The sequence below is a fragment of the Manduca sexta genome, chromosome 24, assembly GCF_014839805.1.
Source record: "Manduca sexta isolate Smith_Timp_Sample1 chromosome 24, JHU_Msex_v1.0, whole genome shotgun sequence".
Classification (NCBI taxonomy): domain Eukaryota; kingdom Metazoa; phylum Arthropoda; class Insecta; order Lepidoptera; family Sphingidae; genus Manduca; species Manduca sexta.
In genome coordinates, this window is record NC_051138.1 from 9,446,029 (window position 1) to 9,456,503 (window position 10,475).

The 10,475-nt window shown below is 31.9% G+C and overlaps 1 protein-coding gene across 1 annotated transcript; it reads left to right on the forward strand.

Moving 5' to 3' along the window:
• Positions 1-3,083: 3,083 nt before the first annotated feature.
• On the forward strand, positions 3,084-8,834 carry LOC115450909. The gene is made up of 2 exons (XM_030179074.1): positions 3,084-3,337; positions 7,403-8,834. The coding sequence occupies exons 1-2, from the start codon at positions 3,130-3,132 to the stop codon at positions 7,672-7,674; spliced, it is 480 nt and encodes a 159-aa protein (XP_030034934.1). The 5' UTR covers positions 3,084-3,129; the 3' UTR covers positions 7,675-8,834.
• The last annotated feature ends 1,641 nt before the right edge of the window (positions 8,835-10,475 follow it).

The window sequence follows — 10,475 nt, forward strand, 5'->3', positions numbered from 1 at the left end:
AAGTCTAAAAGTAAATGCTCATGAATAAATTTATAAAACAGTAACAGTGTGCATAAAATAGGCAATTAGTTGTTAAGATTTATTTATGTGAGCGTTTATTACAGCACAATACGCCATATTAGTATGTGTGTTGCACTATTTATGCAGTAGTTACATTGAAAGTGGCAGATTTTTTTGTTCTCGACAGTATGCACATGGGGCGTCCTTTCAAAATTGCCTATACTCCATTGAAATGTTACATTTTTTAGGCCTTACCTTGCGTTTTTTAGAGGACGCAATTTTATTTTTTTGAAGTGTAGGGGGGGTCAGTCTAAAGCTAAAACCAAGTTTGTGGGGTCGCCACCCTTGTCCCACGGCCGCCATCTTGAAAATAGGGGTTGAAATGGTTTTACGATGTATCTCTTAAACTATTTATCTGACAAAAAATGTATAAACACTTTTTGTTGCAAATTAAATTCTCTACAACTTTGGTTTAGTAACTTTTGTCGTAGAACTATAAATAAAAAGTTATAAGCGAAAATGTTAAGAAATTCAATGTTAAGCAATGTCCATTGCAACGTCATCAGAACGTGTGTTTATAAGGTTCATAATACTCTTTTTGTACTCATTAATACCCAAATACCCAAGGGACAATTAGGGAACAAAAGAACATCTGCCTGCTATTATTATTATTATTTCTAACCTCTCTTATTCTAAGAATAGCTGATAATATTGTGTTGAAGTTGTCGTTCAACTTATATCTTTTAGTTGTGCTACATATTTCTGTACGTGCGAATGTATTTTATTCTGTTTTTAATTCTGCAGACGATTTCGAATGATTTTAGACACGATTTTACCTTTAGTGAAAACTACTTTTTTTTTATTAGCATTTTGACTTTTAAAAGACTTTTAAAAGTCAAAATGCTAATGAAAACTTTCTACTTAGGACAACTTCAACACAATATTATCAGCTATTCTTACAATAAGAGAGGTTAGAAATAATAATAATAATAGCAGGCAGATGTTCTTTTGTTCCCTAATGGTCCCTTGGGTATTTGGGTATTAATGAGTACAAAAAAGTATTATGAACCTTATAAACACACGTTCTGATGCCGTTGCAATGGACATTGCTTAACATTGAATTTCTTAACATTTTCGCTTATAACTTTTTTATTTATAGTTTTACGACAAAAGTTACTGAACCAAAGTTGTAGAGAATTTAATTTGCAACAAAAAGTGTTTATACATTTTTTTTGTCAGATAAATAGTTTAAGAGATACATCGTAAAAACCATTTCAACCCCTATTTTCAAGATGGCGGCCGTGGGACAAGGGGGGCGACCCCACAAACTTGGTTTTAGCTTTAGACTGATCCCCCCTACACTTCAAAAAAATAAAATTGCGTCCTCTAAAAAACGCAACCCCAAATGTAACTTCAATGGACTACTAAGCTTTTTTCGGATCTATTTAGGGAATAAGCCAATCAGAAAAAGACATCTGATAGAATGTCAAAATATACAAATCATTTTAATTGGTTCACTAATAGCGATTAAGATCCTTCATTGATTTCAATCGTAAATGGATCTGGAATTATGCATCAATTTATTTTTAGACTACTAAAAAAGTATAAAAATGTAATAATAAAATTATAATTAAAACAAGACCTTTTCTTTGATCGTTGCACGAATGCGTTTGCTTTAGCTGTAATTAAATTGCTCAGGAAAGTTCTACAAATTCTTTTGAGTTTAAGCAAAATTAACGCAATATTGTGGAAGAAAGCATAGACATTATACAGTAAATTCCACGTTCTATGTTCGTCGTAACACGTTGTGTTTGCTGTAGTAATAAATATAAATTATCTATAATTGAAATCCAGTTATACCACTCACATGATTAAGTAAAGTTTTTAATAATTGTTAAATTATTATAGCATTTCTTTTTCTAAAATTTAAAACTTAGGAATCTTGTTTGTTCTTAAGTTATCAGAATGACTTTTTGCTTGAATGTTATAGTTAAAATTTTCTCTTATTTTAAAATTGTGATGAGAGTGAAATTCTAGCTACCAATAAGTTTTGAGGTCAGTTTTCTATACATAGGTTATCCGCCACGTCCAGTTCGCCATGCGATAGTTTCTAACCAGTTTTACACGATGGGGAATAGACTATAGCCACTTATTTTACCGGTGGATAAAAGCACATTGCAGCAGTATATTTTTAATACTAATCTGATCTATCTAACTAACATTATAAATGCGAATGTTTATGAAAATATTTGGATGTCTGAGTGATTCTTTGTTCGAATTAACGCAGAAACAACTGTATGACATTTAAATAAAATTTAGCACAAAGATAGACCATGTCCTAGATTGACGTATAAGCTACCTTTTTATTCCGGTTAGTTGCCCCCACGGGATAATATACTGTTATTAGTGATTTTATAAATATATGTCGCTGGTGTCGTACAGATGCTATGGATGGTGGAACGCTACAGTGATTTAGGGAATTTTGTTTGATTTCGAGAAAAGTTTTTCAGCCATGAGAAACTGGGAGCAACACCTAGTGTCACATATATGTAAAATCTTTGTTATTATATAAATATATCACAAAAAATAAAATAATATTTTTGACTATTATATATACTAGGTATAAAAAATTCAATAACAAGTACTAAGTAAATGATTAATTCCAATCACAATGAGATAGGTAGTAATTGCGTTTTTCTCTTATAAAAGCTCAATGAAGCACATTGATACGCTCTAATTAATTAATATGTGGGATTAAGTAGGAGGAGCATGCAGATTTGATAGAAATGTATAAAATGGAAATATGTAAAATGTTTACCTAATTTTACCTTTTAATAGTAAATATGTACATACATATAGTTAATAAAAACTTAATATACTATATTTTGGTAGATACTTTTATTGTGGCATGGCAACAGAGACGATATTTCGCTTAAAATATTTGATTACCGAATAAAGATTTATGGTAATATTACGATAGGTGAGTTGTATAATATCAAACGAATTATTGATTAATAAGAATTTCCCATCGCGGTCTATAGCCTATCAGACCAAGCTTGGAATGCTCAGTCCATAATATCACGTGGAGGGGCGCAAGCGCACGGCTGCACTGCCAAAACGACCGGCAGAATGTACGCACCGCAACTTGTACTCGTATTCTGGTTCTGTTCGATTTTAACCCCTAATTGTTCAGCAAGTGTGCAAAACACTGTCAACCATGACATTGAGACGAAAAAAGTTAAACTGTTTGATGGAGTGTCCGTGAAAATACCGAGGGGAAATGATACGGCCAAACTGTTGTCTTTCGAAATTTTAACGGATAATGGTGTGGTGGAAGGTAACTAATCTTATTATTATTTACGATGCACGCATAATAACATGCATAAACTATTCCAGATATTTATTTTGTGCCGATTAAATTTTCTCGTGGAAATGCCTGTAGAGTAGTTTTGAAAACCTAATTTAAGATTTGAAGTATGTTATACCTAAACAATTTAAAACCTGCTTGATGCTAATTTGCAATATTATTGACAAGGAAGCAGGATTCTTTATTTTGAAATTTAAACCAAGGCATCCCTCACGTGTTTAACTTTCTCAAGTATTCATTTATAACCAGTGAATGCAGTAACTCGAAAAAAAAATAACTAGTTTTGGTTTATTTTTTTCAGTAATACACCGTGACTTTATAGTCGTTTTGGTACCGAAAATTTCAAAATCAATAATAGCTTTTAAAAAAATACCAATATTATAAAATAATCATATTTTTTTATAATCATTAATATGAATGTTGTGAACAATAAATGAGAACTCGTGATAAGGCAACTAAATTTCACGTACTACTACGATCACTAAGATGTGTGATTTTAAAATGACGGTGAATATATTATGTATAACATTAAATAAGCACTTGTATAGTGAAGATTTTGTTTTCGTCTTTGCTCGTAAATCCGTACATGTTGAACGAAATAATGAAAAATTATTCATAGATGCTCTTTAGCCAATCTGCCTGAATTACATAAGTCATTATAAACCTTCTTAAATTACATCTTTATTTTTTAAATTTTTTACATATCCAAGTGATGTATTATTTAAATCAGTTTACAAAACGTGAATATCACTACCTAATAATTTAAATTTAAATATTTATTATACCTAGCTTAATATAAACTAGGAAGTACCATAAACAAGCATCACATTAAGTCAGGGGCTCAAGAGAGTATAATAATCCTACATGATCAACTCAAACAAAACATAACTTAACGAGAGCAGAAACAATATTATTATATTATACTTATAGCAGATTTCTATTGTGTATAAAAATTAGAAGAGAAGGGAGTGGGATTAAAATAATTAGTTACATTATAACAACAGCGACTCCTTAGTCGCTAAGTATTGGTTATTTATTTTACAACTTCTCACGTTTTGTGCATCTTGCCATTTCAAATTACACGGTTGTTATGGGAAATTGCGTTCCTACTAATAAAATATCATTTTATAAAAGCTAAAATGATTTTGCCGTATCCATAGTTAACTTTTTTATTTCCAAAGATAAATAAACATAATGTTTTCAGTGACTTTTGAATGAAATATAATTATAATTAATATTTCTGTATATTAATAAAACTCCCTTCGTATAAAGAGAGTAAAAGCGCGCATTTTTTTGCCTTTTAACTGTGGGTTTGATCATCGATTAAAGATGTGTGTAATCCGAAAATGTTAATTGCTTTGGGTTCGGGTGTGGTGTTGCAAAAACCCCTAATCGATTTATTGTAATGATACGCTTAAGGGCTCTCATTAATGTAACTTAAACATTTATACGGTGGATTCAAGTCTCAGCGCGTGTGTTTTTATGTTTAAATGTCGCGTTAAATCCATGTTCAATAATCAATCAAAACTACCCTAGATATAAAGCACTACATTGCACTAAACCTGTCGTGATTTGTTGCTCCAATATAAATTTTGTTTTAAAAATAATAAATTTGTTATCGGACCAAATACCCGTAGGTATAATTTGTTCTCACTATAAATTCGGTGTATATATTAATACGTAATGATATTATATGAATATAGTTGATAGTTATAAGGACATTGGGGGATTATCAGGTTGGAAGTCGAATCCTGGATGTTTTATTAATAATAATAATATCAGCCCTGTATTATATACTTGCCCACTGCTGAGCACGGGCCTCCTCTACTACTGAGAGGAATTAGGCCTTAGTCCACCACGCTGGCCTATTGCGGATTGGTAGACTTTCAGACACCCTCGAAATTCCTATAGAGAACTTCTCAGGTATGCAGGTTTCTTCACGATGTTTTCCTTCACCGTTAAAGCAAGCGATAATTCACAAAGAATACACAAATATTTTTTAGAAAAATCAGAGGTGTGTGCCGTTGGGATTTGAACCTGCGGACATTCGTCTCGGCAGTCCGTTCCACAACCAACTAGGCTTTCACTGCTTTTAATAATGGTAGGTATTTAATTTTAATATATTCGGAGGGCAACGTTATGGTGAGCGTGAGCAGTGCTCATTTTTATTTTCATTTTCAATTACGTTTATCAAAATATGTGGTTTGTGACACAAACGGACTGTAGTTGAATTTCGTAAAAAGAAATCCATTACGTGAAAGTAGGGAAGATGTGAACGACATACTAAACAATCAGAGCATCGAGCGGTGTTTATAGACAAGGTATCAAATGCCGAACACCCATCAACTCGCCTAACCAACGGCATCGGAATGAAAGTGAACGTAAAAATTCGTTGCGCCAGATTTCTGTTACACTTGCATAAAAAGATCAAAAGTTTTGAACAAAGAATCTGAAATGGCGGTATGATTTCAATTCTGCATAGAAGAGTAATTAAAATATTACCCTACTTACCTTACTAATTGGTTGCTCATTATGTACATTCCTTAAGTTATACGTGATTATCTATACTTATAATAAATCTGTAGAGAGGTCAATTCTGTACATGAAATATATTTCCAAAATAACTATCAGGGGGTGATTAGAGATCGATACTGATGCCAAAAATGCAATTAGTAAAATTTTTGTCTGTCTGTCTGTATAACCGTTATAGAAACAAAAACTACTCGACGGATTGTAACGAAACTTGCTACAATTATTTTTCATACTCCTGAGCTGGTTATAGTATACTTTTCATCACGCTACAATTAATAGGAGCAGAGCAGTGAAGGGAAATGTTGGGAAAACGGGAGAAGTTACTCCATTTTTTAAGCTTCCGTCGCGTATGCAACTTTAATGGTTAAAAGTTCCTTCGATTTCACCAGGATCCCATCATCAGACTCTAACCGGACAATCGGACCACCTGCATACCACCATACATTAAAAAACATCCCGACAAATTGAGCACCTCCTCCATTTTTGAAGTCCGAAATCCACACGGGCGAAGCTGCGGGCGGAAGCTAGTATATAATATAAAGCCGAGGAGTTTGTTTATTTAAACGCGCTTATCTCTGTAACTTCGAAACCAATTTTAATTTTTTTTCACTTATAGGAAGCAACATTATACATGAGTGTTATACGCTATTTTTTATACGGGGAAAATCTTTATCCTGGATAAAATTCTTCAGACGGGCGCAGCCGCAGGCAAAATAAAAGTTAAAGTTATTTTATAACTATTACCTACATCCATCGTGGGTGCGTCGGTCTCAGTTTTCACAGAAATGTTTTAATAAGAATATATCAGTGAAATGCTTCGAAACATTACATTCTCAATTTCAAATGAATTGGGGTAATAGTTGTTTTTGTTGCACATTCTGTAGTTGCTGTGTCACATACGTCCATTCTTTTGTAGCCGTTAGCCTTAATGACAACGGGTGATAACTACGTGACCCTATAGATGGCTGTAGCTTCTTTCGCATAGTGGGTGATAAGCCAGCTATAAAATGAGGGGCCGAGGTTTTGATATTCGAAATATCTGTAGTTATAACTTATGTTTATGCAGGTGTTTGAGACCGATTATTTCATAGTTACTACCCACGAACAATGACTAATATGTTTAACTCATTCAATTTCTTATTAATGAATTATAAAAATACTTCGATTGTTACAATCTTCTCTATACATATGTGATTTGGTTAGCTTGGGTAATAAATGTACATAGTCTTATTCAGGACGGATATTAACGATGTCACTCCCTGAGGTTACTCCTGAAAACCTACTGTTAAATTCAATGGTAAAAATCGAATACCAGCCCATTTACGGCAAGGAAACGTCATAACCAAATCTCTAGGGACTCTTGAGAGTTATTGGTTCGAGAGAGCACTGCGGCAAAGATGGAAAATCCGGACCTCAGAGATGCAGACTTATACAAAATATTGTTTTTGACTTTCATTGAGATTAAAATAAGTACTAACATACGAATATGATTTCTCGTTTCAGGTCGGAAGAAACAAAAGAAGCTGTTGGAAAATCTTCTGCCGTTATTTATCATGCCCTTCGTACTACAATCAGCTATTGTTCCTTTGTTTTTGGGCATGTTGAAATTTATGTTATTTAAATCCCTTATGGTTGGAAAATTGGCTTTGTTACTCATTGTCCTTAATGCATTTAAAAACCACAATTCATTCAAAGGTAGGGATGCAGAAATGGCTCATTTGCATTATGGGTACAATGGAAATGGGATGGAGGAGTATGGAGCTTATGTAAATTAACATAGTGTTCTAAATGAGCTAAACCTCTCTAAGTCATTAGATGTATTTTTCTTTGGGATTATAGTATCGGAAAATATACATTCATCATCCAGTCATTCTCTTAATAATTAGGATTGTGACCACAGTAGACCGAGTCGATTAGCCCCGTCCGTCTGGTTCTACCATGGACGAGGTTAATTGCAACGCACAGTGGTTATGATTTGTTCACTCTATTTAGCCGATCAATATAATCTTTTCGAGACTGTATAGTTCTTGCGATTTGTCTGTCCAAAGAAAGAAGCAATGCGATTCCTGGAGATTGCTGAGTATCGGGTATGGATAACTAATATCAAAACTTGCCTTATATATATAATAAATTAAAACATAATATCTAAGGCCTCACCAGCAAATACTTTTAATAAATTTATCAATATTAAAATTATAATTATTAGATATCATAAAAAACCTTGAAAACATGGTCTGTCCTCAACTCTAAGCACATGATTTATAAGTTGCAAATATCCAAAGGCTACAAATATATTTGTAGGGCGGTAACCAATCTTTGTGCTATATTAACCTTAATAAGGTTCTATTTCTACTTGAAACTTGTAAAATAGGATATTTTTTTTAATAAATTATTTTATGTACAACATGTAAGTACATTATTTCTCAAATTTCACGTAAATTATATTTGGTAATTATCGTTTTAAACAGCTAATGTGAGAAGTACCTCCTCATTTTATTACCATTTATTTGGGAGCATTAATTACAGTTTGACTTTTTGTATTTTGTCGGCTTATACATTTATGTGACGAATTGCATTTAAGTACTTAGAACTTGTGAATCAGGTCATAAACCGATAGGTTTGATTGTAGATATATTGTAATTATAATCAGTGTAATATAAATGATGTTGATTTTGGCATAAGTGGTTACCAGGTGGAAATATATTTATTTAGATATTTGTATAAATTTATACAAGATAAAAGTAGGATTGTTTTTACCTAAATATGAAAAAAAATATAAAATGAATTACTTAGAATTTTTGGATATTTTCTATTGTAACTTATTTTTTAAGAATTTTAAGTGCATAATATAAGATTAATTTATTTATGTATAAAACTAGTAGGTAAGTTATTTATTGTCAACAGAATAAATCTGTAATTAAATTTCTTTAACAATTGTGTGCTATTTTATTTATTAAAACGATTTGCAATTCGTAGATAGTCTAAGTATTAAAATTAACTGATACAGATTCAAATCGTACCGTAATGTACTTAATTTTTTGTATTACATAATATGTATAACAGTCGGCCACAAACGTAGGTGTACATCAGCGAAGTGTGTATAGCTATGTTTTTATGAATCATGAAAAAATCCCCATACATGAAAACATTTTTGTGTTGTATTAAATAGGTATTTATTACATAATTAACAATAATTTATAAACACATAGTAACTTATGTACTGCTTCATCATTCACGTCTTTTATAATAGCATCATGTGGGTTTTTTTTCTACCTTATAAATGTTTGTACAAACGTGAACAAAGTATAAGAACGTATTATTGATCACATTTGTTTTAATTATGCAATTTTAAGTTATGATTTACTTAAATGGCTCCTAGACAATATCCAAAATACATTTATTTTAAATGTGAATTATTTTTCTTTGTGTTATTTACTACAATTTGTTTTAAATTAATAATGATGACGATTAGTAATAACATCTTATACCCCCTTAATATTTGTGTTGACGATACAAATGAAAAGCATTTACGGTCAGTATTCTTAGATGTAGATCAGTAAAACAATCAGCAACGTTATCAAAACAATAACTCTTAACGACAACTTGTAATGAAAACAATGTTAAAGACTAAATTTATATTTGTACGGTTACCACAAATTAATGAATTTTAAATATTTTTTAGTACTTCATTTAAATTATCTGTGTATAAGTATTTTCTCTTGGGCTTCGAGTCGCCCTTGCAGAGTAAGTGTGGAAAACAAACCAGGTTTTCCGTAGAATAGGAACTTATATTTTAATAGAGTTAACACGTTAGGCAACCGTATTAGACTAGCACACATTGCTTGGTAACAGTACATTGTTATTTCATTCCAAATACAATAATTCAAAAAGATACATAATATTACGCGGCCAGTTTACATTACATTATAAAAGAGGCTTTGTATTTGTCTATGCAAACCTCAACATTTTCGCATAGAGTATTTAGAGTTACTTTTTCGCACTAGTTATTATGCTGATAATAAAATACATTTTTTTTGCATATTGTTTAAGTGTGAAAATCTTTAAATTAATTAGATACCTTTAGCTGCGTAAACATACCTGTAATGGGTATATAAGTAATATATTAAAAGCTACTAGTCATTGCAATGTCTTTCGAAGTCTTAATGTTGTTAAAATATATACGCTGTTGGTGTACTATATAAATAAATAAATGTTAACATAATAAAATAATTAAAATTAAAATAAAATAACGGTGGCTATTTATACTAAAATGTACTCTCCAAGAATACAGTGCAGTTTGTTTGTACGTACGTAAGTACCTAATAGCAAAATCCTAATGCATTGCGGCGTAGTTATAAGATAGGCTCTGTTCTTATCCTATCATGAGGCAGAATACACATGGCGAAAAGTGGGTGCACTAGTTACGCCTCTGTCAACGATCTGGCGACAAAAGACGTGTGTGTTCATAATGGTCGCAGCTGGTTGTGTTAAAAAAATCAATTGGTGCATTGTTACAAGGCACCCCGAGGCCTCCGTATGCCCCGAAGAAGGCTTCCTTCGATTTGGAACGGTATAC

Bases quoted from the DNA above. Each gene is read 5' to 3' on its own strand.
- LOC115450909 (XM_030179074.1), top strand. From the start codon at position 3,130: ATGTACGCACCGCAACTTGTACTCGTATTCTGGTTCTGTTCGATTTTA. The intron at 3,338-7,402 runs GTAACTAATCTT...TTCTCGTTTCAG, and splicing joins GGATAATGGTGTGGTGGAAG to GTCGGAAGAAACAAAAGAAG.